The sequence below is a fragment of the Musca domestica genome, unplaced genomic scaffold, assembly GCF_030504385.1.
Source record: "Musca domestica strain aabys unplaced genomic scaffold, Musca_domestica.polishedcontigs.V.1.1 20, whole genome shotgun sequence".
Taxonomy (NCBI): domain Eukaryota; kingdom Metazoa; phylum Arthropoda; class Insecta; order Diptera; family Muscidae; genus Musca; species Musca domestica.
Window position 1 is genome coordinate 12,944,553 of NW_026712250.1, and position 19,399 is coordinate 12,963,951.

Sequence of the window (19,399 nt, forward strand, 5' to 3'; positions counted from 1 at the left end):
CGGTCCACTCCTTCTGGTACCTCCCCCACAAAATGCCAATATTTTCAAAGAAAATAATTTACTGCACAGAAAGGGAAAGGATAATCCGATTTAGCTCCAACTTTGCATATCCTAATATTTGCGTCAATGCTAGGTCAGGTGCGAAAATTGACAATATCAGACCACTCCTTCAAGTACCTTCCCCACAAAGGGTCAAAATTTGGAATAATCATAACTTTTATAAAATATGATGTAAGTCTCCGATTGTCTTCATATTGCACACATCACAATATTTTTATTAACCCAAGCTGTGGTGTGAAGATGGCAGATATTGGTCCACTCCTACAGGTACATCGCCCACAAAGGGTCAAAATTTTGAATTTTCAAGAAGCTCATAAAACACGAAATTAACATCCAATTCCATCCAGACTTGACATATCTCAATATTTCCATCATTAAAAGATATGTTATAAAGATGACAGAGATCGGACCATAATTCTGGTACCTCCCCCACAGAGGGTCAAAGTTTTGAATAACAAAAACGATTATAAAATGTGATGTAAGTTTCCGATTATCTTCAAATTACACACATCACAATATTCTTATTAACCCAAGCTGTGGTGTGAAGATGGCAGATATTGGTCCACTCCTTCTGGTACATCCGCCACAAAGGTTCAAAATTTTGAATATTCGTGAAGCTCATAAAATCCGAAATAAGCATCCGATTGTCTTCAAATTACACACATCACAATATTTTTATTAGCCCAAGGTCTGGTGTAAAGATGGCAGATATCGATCCACTCCTTCTGGTACCTCCCCCACAAAGGGTCAAAATTTCGAATATTCATGAAGCTCATAAAACACGAAATTAACATCCGATTCTCTTCAGACTTGACACATCTCAATATTTTCATCAACACAAGATCTTTTACAAAGATGGTAGAGATCGGACCATTCCCTCTGGTACCTCTCCCACAAAGGGTCAACATTTTGAATAACCAAAACGATTATAAAATCTGAAATAAGCATCCGGTTCTTTTCAAACTACACACATCACAATATTTTTATTAACCCAAGGTCTGGTGTGAAAATGGAATATATCGGACCACTTCTTCTGGTACCTTCCCCACAAAGGGTCAAAATTTTGAATATTCATGAAGCTCATAAAACACGAAATTATCTTCGGATTCCATTCAGACTTGGCACATTGCAATATTTCCATCATCACAAGATCTGTTATAAAGATGGTAAAGATCGGAACATTCCTTCTGGTACCTCCCCCACACAGGGTCAAAGTTTTGAATAACAAAAACGATTATAAAATCCGATATAAGCATCCGATTGTCTTCAAATTACACACATCACAATATTTTTATTAACCCAAGCTGTGGCGTGAAGATGGCAGATATTGGTCCACTCCTTGTGGTACCTTCCCCACAAAGGGTCAACATTTTGAATTTTCAAGAAGCTCATAAAACACGAAATTAACACCCAATTCCATCCAGACTTGACATATCTCAATATTCCCATCAACGCAAGATCTGTTATAAAAATTGTAGAGATCGGACCATTCCTTCTGGTACCTCCCCCACAAAGGGTTAAGATTTTGAATAATCAAAACGATTATAAAATCCGAAATAAGTATCCGGTTCTCTTCATAGTACTCATATCAAAATATTTTTATTAACCCAAGGTCTGGTGTAAAGATGGCAGATATCGGTCCACTCCTTCTGGTACCTCCCCCACAAAGGGTCAAAATTTTCAATATTCATGAAGCTCATAAAACACGAAATTAACATCCATTTCCAACCCTCTTTGTATATTTCTCCTTTTCATTCCATTAACATAAGACTCCAGACTTCCTCTCGTCGACAAGGGTTTTTCCTACACTTGTTCATAAATAGGTCTTTTATTTTTTCCTTAATAATACGAATGCCAGATTCAAATAAAATTAAAAAAAAAAAACGAAAACAAAAAAACAAAACGTATTTACAAAATTTCCATACTTAAAATACTCTACTGCATTTCTATACCCTCTATTTGTTTGTTTAACTAAGTTCTTCCCCTTCGCTCAGCTCCCGGCCAAGCTCATTTAATGTTAAAATAACTGCCCCAATTAAATGTATCGAACCAGTAACCAGCACATCCAATTGCTGCTGCGGATAATTCTCTCTTATAGACTGAAAACAGGACATAACTGTGGTATAGGTTTTGGCTTGCTGTTTTGTTTTCGCTTCCATTTCTTCGCTGGGAGATCTCCGTATATCTTCACACAATTCTTGCCAATTGCGCAAATGCATTTGGGCCCGTTTCAGTTGTTCCACATGGGAGTGTAAAACTGATTTGGTATCTTGGGTATTTTGGGCCGATGTTGCAATATTCGGTACAAAACACACCATATCGAAGTGTGTGTAATTACGCAGGATGCGGAGGAGATTTTTGGAATCACGATCACCGGTTGTGTTGAAAATTAAAATTTTGGGTCTTCGCCTGGAGACCTGGGCAAACCAGTTGCCACAGACCTGCATACTTTCCACCGTGTGGGCACCATCCAAATGCATGCTGGAGCGAAAAAAAGAGGAAAATTTAATTTCAAAAGTCCTGATTTAAACAGCAGGTTGTACCTACTTGAAATTATAAAACTTCACCACCTGACATCGGCCGGGCCACACACAATTCACCAAGCCCTCCAGGGCTAAATCGCTTAAATGCGGCCGATTAACGCCATAGTGTTTAAAGAAACCATTACGATTTTGTCTCAACCAATCGTAGGCCAGCTGCAAGGCCAGGGAACCATTCAGGGAGATGATGTTACTAAACGACTCCCTTAGCTTTTGATTTTTTTCTCCAAAATACTCGCCAAATTCCGGTACAATATGGAGGCAGGCATTTTTCTCCTCAGCCCTGGCCTTTATGACCTCCAAACATTCCGGCTGTTTGACAGAGGTATATACCTGACAATTGGGTTTTATAATACCCGCCTTTTGCCAGGCAATTTCCTTGAGCGTATTACCCAGCAAATTTGTATGTTCCAAACCCAAGGAGGTAATGCCCACCGTTTTGCTATGCGGCACTATGTTCGTGCAATCCAATTCCCCGCCAATACCCACCTCCAAAATGACCACATCCACTTTCTCCGCCAAATAGATATGGAAACATAAAATTGTAAGGAATTTAAAATAGGCCGGCATATCTGTTTCATTTTCCTGCAGGGCCTTTAATCGATTGTAGACAGGCCAGAAATGTTGCGTAAACTTTTGCTTGGATATCGGCTGTCCATTGATGCGTATACGTTCGGTAAGCGATACCAAGTGGGGAGAGCTATAGAAGCCTGTTTTTACACCATAATGGCGTAGTATGGAATCCGTCAAGGCACACGTTGAGCCCTAGAAGAGATAAGGGAAAAAAATATAATTATGGAATCTTAAAGTGGTTCGAACCGGTTAGTTTTGGAACTAAACAAAACGCAGTTCAAAAAAAACCTTTGACCCCAAAAAGTGTTGGCAATTTTTTTTTTTTTTTTTGTTTACAAAAATTCCAAAATGTTTTGCATTGTTGTTGTTGTTTTTGTTGCCAATCTTATCGTTTACAAATCGCATAAGCTACCCGCCCTCCGGTTCCCTGATATGACATTCCTGCCATAATTATGGTACGTCATGGCGTTTCATTAGATAGTTGATAGCATTTTTTTTTTCTTCTTCTAAGTTTGTTATTGTTTTATTGGTGGTCGTAAGGTTATCGGAGCTTTCTAGCGCAATTCTGGGCGAATAAACAGAATTGTGTCTACCTCACGATGCCATTGATCGTATTTCATTGCAACTTTTTTGCAAGCTAATGGCTTTTTTTGTTTCTCAGGTTTTAGAAATAGAATTCCGTTTTAAAAAACGGAAAACAAAAATTCGGAGGAAGACGAAGCAGAAGCCATAGCTGCCAAAAGATAAGAGAAAATGCCCATCAAGATAAGTCTAAGAGATGGATGGATTTGGATGCTTATTTTGCTTTGTTTGAGCGTTTCTTTTCCAAAAAATCTTAAACCCTATGTGGGGGAGGTACCAGAAGGAGTGATCCGATCTCTACCATCTTTATAACAGATCTTGTATTGATGGAAATATTGAGTTGTGCCAAGTCTGAATGGAATCGGACGTTAATGACGTGTTTTATGAGCTTCATGAATGTTCAAAATTTCGACCCTTTGTGGGGGAGGTACCAGAAGGAGTGGACCGTTATATTCCGACTTCACACCAGACCTTGGGTTAATAAAATTATTGCGATGTATGTAATTTGAAGAGAACCGGATGTTAATTTCGCGTTTCATGAGCTTCACGAATATTCGAAATTTTTACCCTTTGTGGGGGAGATATCAGAAGGAGTGATCCGATCTCTACCATCTTTATAACAGATCTTGTATTGATGGAAATATTGAGTTGTGCCAAGTCTGAAGGGAATCGGATGTTAATTTCGTGTTTTATGAGCTTCATGAATTTTCAAAATTGTGACCCTTTGTGGGGGAGGTACGAGAAGGAGTTGACCGATCTATCCCATCTTCATACCAGACATTGGATTAATACAAATATTGTGATGTGTGCAATTTGAAGAGAACCTGATACTTATTTCGAATTTTATGATCGTTTTTGTTTTTCAAATCTTTGACCCTTTGTGTGGGAGGTACCAGAAGGAATTGTCCGATCTCTACCATCTTTATAACAGATCTTGTATTGATGGAAATATTGAGTTGTGCCAAGTCTGAATGGAATCGGGCGTTAATGACGTGTTTTATGAGCTTCATGAATATTCAAAATTTCGACCCTTTGTGGGGGAGGTGCCAGAAGGAGTACATCGATGCATCCCATCTTCACACCAGACCTTGGGTTAATAAAAATATTGCGATGTGTGTAGTTTGAAGAGAGCCGGATGCTTATTTCGGATTTTATGGTCGTTTTGATTATTCAAAATTTTGACCCTTTGTGTGGGAGGTACCAGAAGGAATGATCCGATCTCTACCATATTTACAACAGATATTGTGTTGATGAAAATATTGAGTTGTGCCAAGTCTGAATGGAATCGGATGTTAATTTCGTGTTTTATGAGCTTCATGAATATTCGAAATTTTGACCCTTTGTGGGGGAGGTACCAGAAGGAATGGACTGATATATTTCAACTTCACACCAGACCTTGGGTTAGTAATAATATTGTGATGTGTGTAATTTGAAGAGAACCGGATGCTTATTTCGGATTTTATGATCATTTTGGTTGTTCAAAATTCTTGCCCTTTGTGGGAGAGGTACCAAAAGGAATGGTCCGATTTCTACCATCTTTATAACAGATCTTGTGTTGATGAAAATATTGAGTTGTACCAAGTCTGAAGGGAATCGGATGTTAATTTCGCGTTTTATGAGCTTCATGAATATTCAAAATTGTGACCCTTTGTGGGAGAGGTACTAGAAGGAGTTGACCGATATATTCCATCTTAACACCAGACATTGGATGAATACAAATATTTTTATGTGCGTAATTTCAAGACAATCGGACACTTACATCACGTTTTATAAGAGTTATAATTATTCCAATTATTTGACCCTTTGTGGGGAAAGTACTTGATGGAGTGCACCGATTTTGTCCATTTTCGCACCTGCTGTAGCACTAATGCAAATATTAGGATTTGCAAAATTGGAGCAAAATCGGATTATCCTTTCTCTTTTGGTGCAGTAAATGATTTTCTTTGAAAATGTTGACATGTTGTTGTGTGAGGAAGGTACCAGAAGGAGTGGACCTATAGTGCCCATCCCCGAACTCGATTTAAGTTTGACAATAATCTTACCATGTACCAAGTTTGAAACAAATCGGATACTCCCTTCGAGAGTTATCGTGCGCACCAGCCAGCCAGACAGACGGACGGATATCGCTAGATCGACTCCAAATGTCCTGAAACAGATTTGATCCAAAGAAACCTAGGGTCTAAAACCGTTATTTCGATGAGGCCCGTTTTACCCTCTCTAGCCATTAGCTGAGGGTATAAAAAACAGTTTATATACAATCTAAAGGGGTGTCCAGGGGTGATCTAAAATGGAGTCTAAACACAAGCTAAAAAAGCAGTCTAGATACAATCGAAAATAGTGTTGCGACACGATCTAAAATGGAGCCTAGGTGACTAAACGGTAGTCTAAAGGCGAGGTAAAAGGGAATCCATAGACGAGCTAACAGAGGGCTAGAAAAGAGTGTCCATAGATTAGCTAAAAAGAAGGCTAAATACCAGTTAAAAGGGTGTCTAGAGATGAGCGGTTGAATAAAAAAGGGATACTATTGGCCAAACAAAAGTTAAGCTAAAAGGTAATATTTAGACGAGCTGAAAATCTGGTCCAGAGCCTAGCTAAAATGAAGTCCAGAGACTAGCTAAAATGAAGTCCAGAGCCTAGCTAAAATTAAGTCCAGAGACTACCTAAAATTAAGTCCAGAGACTACCTAAAATGAAGTCCCGAGACGAATTAAATGGGAATCTAGAGATGAGCTGTTAGAGAGTCTTTAAATGATTCTATAAAGACCCCCCTTTTTGGTGCCCCATCAATAGTGGTCCTACACAGTAGGCCCTACTGTGGAATAGCTCTAACATTATATCGAAGTGACGTTTGTTCGCTGCTCCTATCGGTTCGCAATTACTACTCCCCCGTCTTCTATGATTAGGAGTTCAGAGCCGTTGCTGCAAAACGGTCTTTTCAGCCATCATAACTTAAATTTACGTATCCTTTTATTTTTGTATATCAACATTGCGAGGGGGTATGTTCAGCGTTATCCCGTCAATTTTCATATGTCGAGGCATCTTTTATTTGTAATTCATGGAATAAGAAATCTACCATGGTCTCTGACATCTCGAATTAAATCGCTTATTTGTATTCAAAGCATATACTTATATCTTGATTCCAGTTGCTATGCTTCCGACCTTTTTTTGTAAGAGAATCTTCTTGCAAATCTCAGCAATTCTTCCTCCAAATCGTACCAATTTTGTCCCAAGGCCAAACGAATAAGCTGTGCTATGATTTGTCTCAAACGCTAATTTGTTTACCAAATTATATAGACATAAAGATGGACGGAAGGCCTTTGCTAAATCAATTCAGAATGGGATGCATATGCATATCTCCAAGAGGAACCATAGGTCAATCTAGTTGCCTTTTGTATGTTACGAACAAATGCAAAAAGACAGCACGTCTATATCATTTTTTTGTGGGTCAAGCTATAAAAATTCGCTATACGGTTTTCTATGTTGAGTGTCTCTTTCGAGTTATGGAATATCTCCTCTCCGGTGCATTGCTGTATGACACCTTAATGCCATGGAAAATTGCAAATGGTTTCCCCCCCCCCCCCCCCCCCTCAAAAAGAAACTGATAATTTCCTCTCCATTCTTATCGGCATTTTATGAAAACATGTTTCTATTTAAAAAAAAAACCCACATACACATAATCGGATGTTCTGCGGAAATAGCAAACAATGAATAATAGCTGCAGGGGGGATTTTTTTTTACAAAATCCAAAGAATCCAAGAATTTCAAGTAGCAATGCAAAAAGTGGGATTTTTTTGAAACTGCATTTGAAACAGAGAAAATATAAATAAATTTTTCAACCACAAAAACCACACACAGGTGTTGGCCACACATACATACCTTTCCCTTGGTGCCAGCCACATGTATGATCGATAGAGCTTTTAAGTCATCTAAGGTTAAGCCACTGCGTAACAGATATTTTTCCGTTTCCTGTAATGAATTTAAGCGACGTCGCTGATGCAGGGATGAGCGTAAGGCCTCCGCATTCGATTGGAGCAGGTTTAGGGCCTTTACGGCTTCCTAAGGTAGAAATGGAAAACAACAAAACATAAGATTTTTTTTTCTCAAAATCCATAACACATTTCCACCTACCTCATAGTCCAAACTGGCTTCTTGTTGGTTTTGCTGTTGTGGTTCTTCTAAGTAGTTTTTATGGCCCACGGCCAGTAGATTGTTCAAAGTCAACCACTTAACATCGTTTGAAGGAACCTTTGTTGTTATTAATGAATTAGTTGTTGTTTTCACATTGTTATTATTATTATTTTTGTTGTTCTTATCAGAATCCATGCCAGGCGTAGAAGTGAATTTCTTGTCATGTGTTTGGAACACATATTCCTCAAACATTTTCCTCTGCAGCATTTTCTGGTGGTTTTTATTAGGTCGCCAGGTGGAAAATGCCATCCTTTCACATTGGTGGTTATGTATGGTCGATGCTGATCTCTGAGAGGCAGTAATTGCCTCACGTCCAACCAAATGCAGGGCACGAGTTCTAATGATGAATGATTGGTGGCGAAGCGTTGGCCACAACAACAGAACATGTGTGGCCAACATTTTGGTTTGAATTTGAGTTTGTTTGGTTGGAATTGGGCGGGAGAGGTGGACTTCACAGAGAGAGAGAGAGGGAGAGAGAGAAGTCGTAAGTGTTGTTCTTGTTGTGTGTATTTCTGAAAGAGAGACGACATTTACTTAGTAAAGAGAGAGAGCGCATCAACATAATAAAGAGATCAACATTTAGGGTTGCCAAATCATAGATAATTCATCAAAGAGGGACATTTCATGGGAAAAAGCGTGGTAGAAGAATATAGCAGCGATGCTCAAAACCGTGTTCTAGAACATGAACCGAAAAACGAGATATTTTAAGAGAAAATTAAAATTCTATTTTCCTTTATATTTTATGGTTCAATTTAATTGTTTTTAAACACGAATGTTTGCCAAAATAATTTATAAAGCAAATGGATAAAAAATATTTGTATAAATAATGACTTAACACTGTTTTGTTCTTGATTTGAATAAGCAAAGAGAAATTTGACTGAAAAGAGATATTTTTTCTTGAGCACCGCTGATATAGGTAGACGCATCGACACAGCTGCTGAGACCCTGAACTGTCAAACCAATTTTAGAATTGGTGAAATTTTCACTGCAAATTTCAGATCATTAAGCTCGTCTCAAAAGAGAAAACAAACACTTAAATCATAAAACATATGATCTTCGCCTTAACAAGGCAAAACTCAAAAATTCAGCCGAGCCTGGCTGTGGGATTTGAACCGCGGACCTCTGTGTGCAGCCAACTAGAAGTTGCCGTCTCTACGTTCAGAGCCATTAACCCGTCTTCCTAAAGCAGCACTAAAACAAGTGTATGCATTGGAAGCAATGTAGTTGTTGTGGACAAAATGTATAATTCGCATATGCTAATTTGCAATAAGTTCGAAATATATACTACTTTCCAGAGAACGGCCCTTGTAAGCCATCATCCACATCAAATATGCCTGATGAGCCGCTTAACCAACGGCGAAACGCGTCGCATAGTGGTGAGTGTGTGATAGTGTCTATCTGGCTTTCCTTTTCACTGCAAATTTCAGATCATTAAGCTCGTCTCGAAAGAGAAAACAAACACTTAAATCATAAAACATATGATCTTCGCCTTAACAAGGCAAAACTCGAAAAATTATTTAAATTTGTAAAAATTTTTGAAAAACGCGAATTATAATAACATCCGAATGACGTCTTATAAGAAAACATTTAAAAATCTACTTATATTTGAAGGAAAAAACATTTAAATTATTTTGACATATCAATGCTCCCAAGTATCATCTACCTGTATATTTCTGCCATGGGAATAAGGCAAATAAAAAAAATCGTTACTGAATATTGGGTGAACCTTCATTTTTGCAACAAATGGACAAACATGTTGTATAATTTTGGGATAAAACTGAATTGTCGTAACATTTTCGATTCAATTTTGTGGAATAACCGCATCAGTGCTAGGTCAAGTGTGAATATCGGTCCACTCCATCAAGTAACTCCCCCACAAAGTGTCAACATTTTGAAAAATTTTATCTTTTGAAAAAAATGGCAATATTTTTAGTAACTCCCAGGTCTGGTGTAAAGATGGAACATATATCAGTTCACTCCCCTCAGAGGGTCAACATGTATATCCATGAAGCTCATCAAATGCGAAATTACAATTCGATTCCATTCAGACTTGGCACATATCAATTTTCCATAAACGCACGATCTGTTATAAAAATGGTTTAAATCGGATTATTCTTTCTGGTACCTTCTCCACAAAAATTCCAACATTTTGCATAATCAAAACGTTCATAATATCCGAAATAAGCATTCAGGTGCTCTTCATAATTCACACATGCCATTATTTCTACTAATACAAGATCTGCGCTGTGAAGATGGAATGTACCGGTCCACTCCTTATAGCACCTCCCTCACAGAGGGTCAACATTTTTGAATACAGGTTGAGATGAAAAAAACTGCAACCAACTTCAGACTTCAGTAAAGACGCGACTTGATCGAAAGCCACGTCGCAGTGGCCGAAAAATGGCTCGTAAGCTGAATATATCGCAATATTCCATTCGGCAAATATTGAAAAATGGGCACCAAAATCTGTTGAACTCCGTTGTGTCTTGAGTATTTTGGAAAGCAAAGTTGGCACTAAAAAATATCAAAGTGTCGATCACCTCAAGCAATGGGAATGGGCCAAAATAGCGCAGAGCAACATTCGGGCAGCGTGTGACGGTTTGAAGGCCATCCAAAGACCTAAAATGGTAAAGACTAGACAAAATGCATTTTGAGCAAATGGTTTGTGTCTACAATACATAGAGTAACAGCTCATGGCAGAGACATGTTAATATAAAAACCAATATTACAGAAACGGATATCAAATAAAAAATTGAAAAATCCAAAATTTTGGTTTCAAAATTCTATTCCATGGACCTTTCCGAAAATTTGCACATTGCTTTGGCGGTTTAAATCAGTTAACATTTGTAATTATGTTGTTATGATATCGTAACAACAGAGGTATTTTCACAGGGTTACCATATCTTGACTCTGTCTTGTCCTATCTTTACACTTCTATGTCTTTGGGCTATCATTCGTGCCAAAGGTGACCAAATCTAAACTTATTCTAAAATTTGATGCTATTTCCGACATTTTTTGCTTTCATTCCATAAAATTTAAAAAAAAAATGAAAAAATTATGGCGTTTAACTTTGTTGCAGTTTTTTTTTGTTGCCATACTTCTGCGTTGTTCCATTAATTATAAAATTCTTATATCTAAGTTCTTGGAAATCTCGATTTATTTCAAAAACTATCATCTAACAGCTCTTTTCAGCGTTAAATCACAAAGTGTAAAGCCCCCTTAATACTACAACTGGCTCACTCTCTCTCTCAAATTCTTATGAGAACTGTCATTTTCATGCACGTTTTTTGTTTCTCATTAGTTTGTTTTGCTTTTTAAGTTGTTGTTTTAGTAACGCGTTTACGTCTTTTTTTAAGTTTTTTAAGTAGAAAAGTTATTAAATTAAATATCAAAATTGGCGTCTTAGCTTCCAAAGAATAGAAAAGGTAAATAAACTCTTTGACCTCAATCACAAGTGGATATAGCAAAGGTGGCTAAAAGGACAAGCAATTATTAAATTTGTGTGAATTTTTTGCTTTAACTCAATAAAATTTAAAAAAATGTAAAAATTATGTCGTTTGACTTTGTTGCAGTTTTTTTATCTCACCCTGTACAAATGTTGCCATACCTCAACGTTGTTCTATTAATTATGGAATTCATATATCTATATATTATAAGTTCTTGGAAATCTCGATTTAATTCAAAAACTATCATCAAACAGCTCTTTTCAGCGTTAAATCACAAAATGTAAAACCCCCTTAACACTACAACAAAAACTATCATCAAACAGCTCTTTTCAGCGTTAAATCACAAAGTGTAAAGCCCCCTTAATACTACAACTGACACACTCTCTCTCAAATTCTTATGAGAACTGTCATTTCCATGCACGTTTTTTGTTTCTCATTAGTTTGTTTTGCTTTTTAAGTTGTTGTTTTTTAGTAACGCGTTATTGTTTTTACATCTTTTTCTTAAGCTTTTAACAAGAAAAATTATTATATTAAATATCAAAATTGGCGTCTTAACTTCCAAAGAATAGAAAAGGTAAATAAACTCTTGGACCTCAATCACAAGTGGATATAGTAAAGGTGGCTAAAAGGACAAGCAATTCCAAGGGAATTTGTAAAGAAATGTTTTTGGATTTCTTCATTTTTTGCCGATGTTTATTTTTGGTATACCGGTCAAAAGTAAGCCAGAGGGGCTCGAGGGCTTCTTTTTTTGTTTTTGTTTAAATACTTACAGAAGTTGTAGACGGCTTGAAGATCTGTTACAATGAAAGGTATCTTTTTCACAAATTTAGCAATTTTTATAGGTATTTTATGATATTTACTATTGTCTTAACTTTTTTCATTTAATATACACAAACTTGATGAGGACACTGGTTACATGATTACAATTTTCAATCTATTATTCACTTATTCCTGTATATTTTTGGCCAAAATCAGCTGTTTGCAGATATGCATTGGCCTACCACACTGCGCAATTTGGTTAACTGACCTACCACCACCACCACAACACAGCAGCCACAGTAGTCAGTTGCCGGTGCAAAATTTTTGAAATTTATATTTTTATTATTTTAACAAAAAAATCTCATTTTTTTCTAATTTCAGAATAAAAATCTATTAAAAATCAACGAGAAGGAGGTATGCTGTCGCCGTCATATAATCACGTTTTAAACTGATAATTTGCTTTTTTTTTTGACATCATCATAGGCTTGATTTTTAAGTCTCGCCGTCGTTGAGGAACTGATAAGCCGGAAACCCCTGCGACTTTGTAATATAGCTTCAGTTTTGTGTGTGTTTCAAAGATGAAACGTACTTGTTCCACTTCAGATGATTCCGAAGAGATAATTGTTGTAAAAAAGTCACATAATGATGGTGCAATTAATCTAGATTTGAAAATAAATAATGAAGATTCTGATAGCGATGTGAGTGAAGGTGACAATGATGAGGAGGAGGACGGCGATGAAACACCGAGAGGAAGGTAGGTAACAAAGAAATAAAATCATAAACATATGATCTTCGCATTAATAAGGCAAACATTTATTTAACAGAAATTTCTTGATTTAGATGACTTACAAATTTCGTTGCCATAAAGTACTTGGTGGCTATTTGAACTTCTGACATAAAACTTGGCGCCTAGCTCGTCTTTTTAGTAAACCTCCCATAACCTCAAAATCTGAAAAAAATTTCAATATTCCGCAAAATTACCCAACGGATTTTGTTCTAATATTACAATTTAAGTTATATTTGGCTCAGGTTTATTTTGACCAAAAACCACCATAGTAGGCTCCAAATTTTTGCGACGGGGCCCATATAATTCTTCAAAATTTTAAAGATTTTAGTTAAAACTTCTAACAAATTTTGTTGTTATGAAGTACTTGGTAGCTATTTAAACTTTTGACATAAAAATTAGATATGTAGCTCCTCCTTTTTGTATACCTCCCATACAACATAACCTCAAAATCGGACATATTTTAAATTTTCCGCCAAATTTCGCAAAGGATTTTGTTCTAATATTGCAGGTGTAGTTCTGGACGCCTTTGAGATAAAATCGCAATATTAGGCTCAAAATTTTTGGCATGGGGCCCATTGAGTTCTCCAAAATTGTCCAAAATTTTGAAGATTTTAATTAAAATTTCTAACAAATTTTATTGTTATGAAGTACTTGGTAGCTAATTAACATTTTGACATAAAAATTAGATATGTAGCTCTTCCTTTTAGTACACCTCCCATACAACATAACCTCAAAATCTGATATATTTTCAATTTTCCGCCAAATTTCGCAGCGGATTTTCTTCTAATTTTGCGGTTCTAGTTCTAGGCGGCTAAGACATCATTTGAGAAAAAATTCGCCATATTAGATCCTACATTTTTGCGATGAGGCCCATAAAATTCTAAAAAATCGTCAAAATTTTGAATATTTTTATTAAAATTTCTAACAAATTTTGTTGTTATGAAGTACTTGGTAGCTAATTAGCCTTTAGACATAAAAATTAGATATATAGCTCGACTTTTTTGAATACCTCCCAAACAACATAACCTCAAAATTTGAATTTTTTTTTAATTCTCCGCCAAATTTCGCAACGATTTTTGTTCTAATATTGCAGGTGTAGTTCTGGACGCCTGAGACATCATTTAACCAAAAATCGCCATATTAGGCTAAAAATTTTTGCGACGGGCCCCATATATTACTCCAAAATTGTCAAAATTTTGAAGATTTTTATTAAAATTTCTAACAAATGTTGTTGTTATGAAGTATTTGGAAGCTAATTAGCCTTTAGACATAAAAATTAGACATATAGCTCGACTTTTTAGAATACCTCCCAAACAACATAACCTCAAAATTTGACATTTTTTTTAATTCTCCGCCAAATTTCGCAACGGATTTTGTTCTAATTTTGCAGTTGTAGTTCTAGGCTACTGAGACATCATTTGACCAAAAATCGCCATATTAGGTAATACGGAAGGGGAAACCTTGTGACATAAGAATTAAATGCATAGCTCGTTGTTTCAACATAACCTCAAAATTTAACCAATTTTTAATTTTTAGCCAAAATTTGGCAGGCAATGTTGTTGTAATGTGGCAGATTTAGCTTTTGGTAAAAAAAAAAGCTTTTGGTAAAAAAAATCGCCAAAATTGCTCCACATTTTGGGAAAGGTCCCATAAAAAATATACCCCAAAATTGTGCAAAATTCTCAGATTTTGATTTTGAAATTCAAAAAAAAAATTGTTGTTATGTGAGATATGATGTTCCTAAAGCATAATAACTCCTGCGACATAAGAAACATATCTCGCTTTAACATAACCACAAAATCACATAACCTTAAAAAAATTGTATGGGCTTCCTCCAAAGAAAGCCCTAGGGTTTTTCAATTTTATGGGAATTTTTATAAAGATCATGCCCTTATTGGATTGTATGATAACCTCAAAGCCAGGGAAAAAAGTCCCACATTACTCCCCCATTTGATATTGACATCCTTCGACATAACCTCACAATTTAAAACAGTTTTTACAATTTCCCCCCTTTGAGTTTTTTTCCCGAATAACATAATTTTTATTTAATCGTTTTCCAGTTCCAATGCAAATTTCCCCGCCCGTTTGGGTAAGTGTGAAGTATGTGCCGCCCAAGAAGCCCGCTACACCTGCCCCAAATGTGAAGTGAAAACCTGCTGCCTGAACTGTGTACGCATACACAAGAAAGAACTGGAATGTGATGGCATACGGGATCGCACCAAATTCATACCCCTCAAAGATATGACAAAAATGGATTTTATGAGCGACTACTATTTTCTCGAAGAATGCACACGATATGTGGAAGATCGTAAAGTGGATCGTGTTAAACGGTATACACGTTTCAATACCGAATTGCCCATACACTTGTATCGCCTTAGGCAGGCGGCCAAGGAGCGGAAATGTACCCTCAAGATTTTGATACAAAACTTTGCCAGACATAAGGAGAACACCACCTACTATGATTGGAAGACGAAGAAGATTTGGTGGCGGGTAAAGTGGATTTTCGTCAATGCCGGGAATTTGTGTTATGTCGATGAGAAATGCCTTGAGGATGAGTATCTAAGAGATTTACTCAAGAAATACATAGATAAGGATTGTCCGGAGCCGGTGGCAGAGAAAAAGAAATTGGAGTTCTATCAAAGCAAGGGGGTGCAGGGTTTAAGGGTAAGATATTTCGGTTAGAAAAATAATAAAAAAAAAACTTAATTTTATTTTGCCTTTAGGTCATGCTAAAATCGGAAGGCATTAAAGGCTGTAAAAATCGTTATTATCTCCTGGATGTCAACAAAACCTTGAGAAGTAATCTTAAACATAAAACCTTGGTGGAATATCCTTTCATATATGTTAGCTATGAGGAGGATCCCTGTGGTTTTGACATCATTGATTCAGGTGAGATTCCTTGTAGTTTTCTCAAATCTTTTTGTAAATATTAACTCTTGTGCGGTTTCAGAGGAAGATGTTGAAGGTGAAACAAAACAACATCAAGATCTGCTGGAACAATATCGCAAGGCGGCACTGGAAAAACAAAAACGCCAACAAGCTGAGGGCTCTGAAGAGGATGGCGATGGCGACGATGAAACCCCTGCTGATGTTGAAACTTTGGTAAAGTTACAGGCCGAACAAAGACGCAAAGAACGGCAACGCAAACGTGCCGAGTATGAAAAACAACAAAGTCATAACTTCCTCTTTACCGATGAACAGCTAATGGAGGCATTATCTTCTTCGTCCAGCGAGGATGAAGAGGGCTAATATAAACCTTTAATAATTTTAAAATTAAGATGTAATATACTTGTTTTTATACATATCAAGGTTTTCTCTTTAGTTCCCGATATATCTATTTCAGTATTCGAAAGGGTTAATTCTTCTCCGTAAGTATGAAATTTCAGGAGACCATGGTCAAAGTTCTCAAATTCGACGTGGAATAAAACTTTCCATGATGGTATACCACCTCATATTTTACTTCTGCCCATAGGCAGGCTCTATTTGTAGGAGAGAAAGGTTAGGGGACTGGAAGTGGGGAATCGAAGTCTAAATATAGCCTAACCTCAAAATGTTGGGCAAAGAACCTGACCTTAAAATTTAGAAAAATCCCAAAATATTATTGGCATTTTTATTAAGACTTTTTCAGACAGATTGCTATTTGATATATAGCTGTCCTGATGGATATTGAGATGCAAAAAGAAAGGCAAAGGTAGTATATTTTTAGCGATGTCCATCCGCCCGTCCGTCTGTGGAAATCACTCTAGTTTCCGAACGAAATGAAGTAGGTTGATAAAAATTTTACCCGAATGTATATTATGTCTTCAGGACTTTTGGTATTGAAAATGGGCTATGTATGTCCACGTTTTGGTATGGCTCCTATATAACGGTACCTTTCGATATTCGGTATTTTCATGATTTAAGCCACATTATTCACCGGAAATGTTTCAAATTTTGTATTTGAAGTTCGTAATGAATGCTACAGCCTAAGACAGAAAATTATCTGTGCAGGTCCACGTCTTCGTATAGCCACCCATATAACGATACCTCTCGATAGTCGGCATTTTGATGATTTAGGCGACATTATTCACCGGAATCGCTTCTAATTTGGTATTTGAAGTTCGTAATGGATACTATAGCCTATGACAGAAAATTGTCTGTGCAGGTCCACGTCTTTGTATAGCCCCCATATAATTTTAACTCCCTATTTTCGGTATTTTGGTGATTTAAGCGACATTATCTACCGGGAATTTTTCAAATTTTGTATTTGAAGTTCTAAATGGATACTACACCCTATGACAGAAAATTGTCTGTGCAGGTCCACGTCTTCGTATAGCCCCCATATAACGTTTTTTTTTTTTTTTTTTTTTTTTTTGTTTTTTTCGAACGTTCCCTCGCCTCACATTCCCACCCCTGCCGACCGAGGGGGCGACCTCCCTTTACGGAGGGATCGCGTACACATCATGATCCGCATCATAATGGGAATTCAGTAGGAAATTTAAAACCAGCTACAGAATTTAATTCATCAGCTAGTTTGTCAAATAATAAAACATGTATGTTAATTGTTTAAAAATAAAATTATTCTAGATTTAATAACTTCTAAACTCATACCAAAATCTACATTACAGTACACAGAATTAAAGTCAACACACATTTTACTAAGAGGTTCGCCCATTGAATAATTCGTGCGGTGAAAATCAGTATATAATAATTGGTAGTATCTACTAGATCTAAACGGAACATTAATTCTAATAGATGAAATCAGAAAATCTGAGGGTATATTACCATTTAATATTTTTAGTACAAACATGGAGTTCAACATAATACGTCTGCTTTTAAGTGTAGGCAATCTAATTAATTTTAGCCTGCTAGCATAAGAAGGCAAAACAAAATCACTATTCCAATGTAAACCTCGTAAGGCAAATAGCAGAAATTGTTTTTGCACGGATTCTATTTTATCTGAGTATATTGCATATTGAGGATCCCATACAACAGAACCGTATTCCAATATAGGTCTAACAAGAGACGTAAATAACTGTTTTGTTATATATGGATCAGAAAATTCTTTGGCCCACCGTTTAACAAAACCTAAAACACCATTTGCTTTATTTACCATTGTTATTACATGGCTATTAAAATTTAATTTTGGATCCATCAAGAGGCCAAGATCAACAAATGAATCTACAGTTGATAATGAATGACCGTCAATATTATATTTTAATATCAGAGAAGAAGATCTGGAGAAGCACATATGCTTACATTTGCTTAAATTTAACTCCATACAATTTAACGTGCACCATTTAAAAAGGCTATCTAAATCGTTTTGAAGTAAACTCGCTCGTTTATCACAATTATGGGAAATGAATAATTTAACATCATCTGCGTACATTAACAATTTCGAGTAATTTATGGAATTAGGTAAATCGTTGATAAATAAAAGAAAGAGGACCGGTCCAAGGTGACTTCCTTGCGGAACACCCGATGGAACGTTAATCGTTTTGGATAGATACCCTTCAAACAAAACTAGTTGTGATCTATTTTGTAAGTAAGATGATATCCATTTGACTAAGTTTGTGTTGAAACCCATATAATTTAATTTATATATTAGGAGTTCATGGTTAACCCTATCAAAAGCTTTACTAAAATCGGTATAAATTGTATCAGTTTGTTTACGCTGAACAAATCCTTTTATTACTGTTGACGTAAATTCTATAAGATTTGTTGTAGTTGAAAGACCACTACGAAAACCATGCTGATATGGACTCAATATAGATTGAATTTTCTGTGAAATTACTGCAGTAATTAATTTTTCAAACAATTTTGGTATGGCACTTAATTTTGCAATTCCTCTATAATTTGACACATTAGTAAGACTACCAGACTTATGTAAAGGTATAATATAAGATTTTTTCCAAAAAGTAGGAAAGTGACCAAATTTAAGTGAATAATTAAACAATATAGTTAACGGAAGTGCTAATGTTTCTGAACAATATTTAAGAATTATATTAGGTATGCCATCCGGTCCTGGACATTTAATCGATTTTAAACTACGCAGACTATTGGATACATCATGACGTTGTAGAAAAGGCATACAAATTTGATCAGCCTGTGATAACTTATAAGGATACGAGTCTTTAATTTGGCAATATGTACTGGAATAGGTTGTGGCAAAAAAATCTGCGAAACATTCAGCAATATCTGTGCCTGTGACAAATTCTTTATTGTTATATTTCAATACTGAGGGCTTTGAGGAAACTTTTCGTTTTAGATTAACAAAATCATAAAAAGATTTAGGATTGGATTTAACATTATTTTTAATCTTGTCTAGGTAAAGATTATACAATCTACGAGACTCTAAAGTATATTTAGATCTAGCAACAGAGTAATTAGTGTAGTCTATTGTTAAGCCTGATTTTATATATTTACGAAAAAGCTTATTTTTAGAATTTTTTAAACTTGATAACTCAGGGGTTATCCATGGATGTT

At 36.1% G+C, this 19,399-nt stretch overlaps 2 protein-coding genes across 4 annotated transcripts; one reads left to right on the forward strand and one right to left on the reverse strand.

Moving 5' to 3' along the window:
- Positions 1-1,838: 1,838 nt before the first annotated feature.
- LOC101895287 (putative folylpolyglutamate synthase) lies at positions 1,839-8,432 on the reverse strand. Its single transcript, XM_020040012.2, has 4 exons — positions 7,883-8,432; positions 7,631-7,810; positions 2,608-3,365; positions 1,839-2,541 (listed from the first exon to the last, which is right to left on the reverse strand). Exons 1-4 carry the CDS (start codon positions 8,339-8,341, stop codon positions 2,028-2,030), a joined length of 1,911 nt encoding a protein of 636 aa, XP_019895571.2. The 5' UTR covers positions 8,342-8,432; the 3' UTR covers positions 1,839-2,027.
- A 2,882-nt stretch (positions 8,433-11,314) lies between these two features.
- LOC101895810 (box C/D snoRNA protein 1) lies at positions 11,315-16,238 on the forward strand. Of its 3 annotated transcripts, none has more exons than XM_059122461.1 (6): positions 11,315-11,367; positions 12,529-12,561; positions 12,631-12,901; positions 14,995-15,598; positions 15,658-15,823; positions 15,885-16,238. In XM_059122461.1, exons 3-6 carry the CDS (start codon positions 12,726-12,728, stop codon positions 16,181-16,183), a joined length of 1,245 nt encoding a protein of 414 aa, XP_058978444.1. In that variant the 5' UTR covers positions 11,315-11,367; positions 12,529-12,561; positions 12,631-12,725; the 3' UTR covers positions 16,184-16,238. The 3 variants fall into 3 exon arrangements, with proteins under 3 accessions (XP_058978444.1, XP_058978442.1, XP_058978443.1); XM_059122460.1 differs by lacking the exon at positions 11,315-11,367 and adding an exon at positions 11,833-11,962; XM_059122459.1 differs by lacking the exon at positions 11,315-11,367 and adding an exon at positions 11,831-11,962 and having other exon boundaries at positions 12,529-12,901.
- The last annotated feature ends 3,161 nt before the right edge of the window (positions 16,239-19,399 follow it).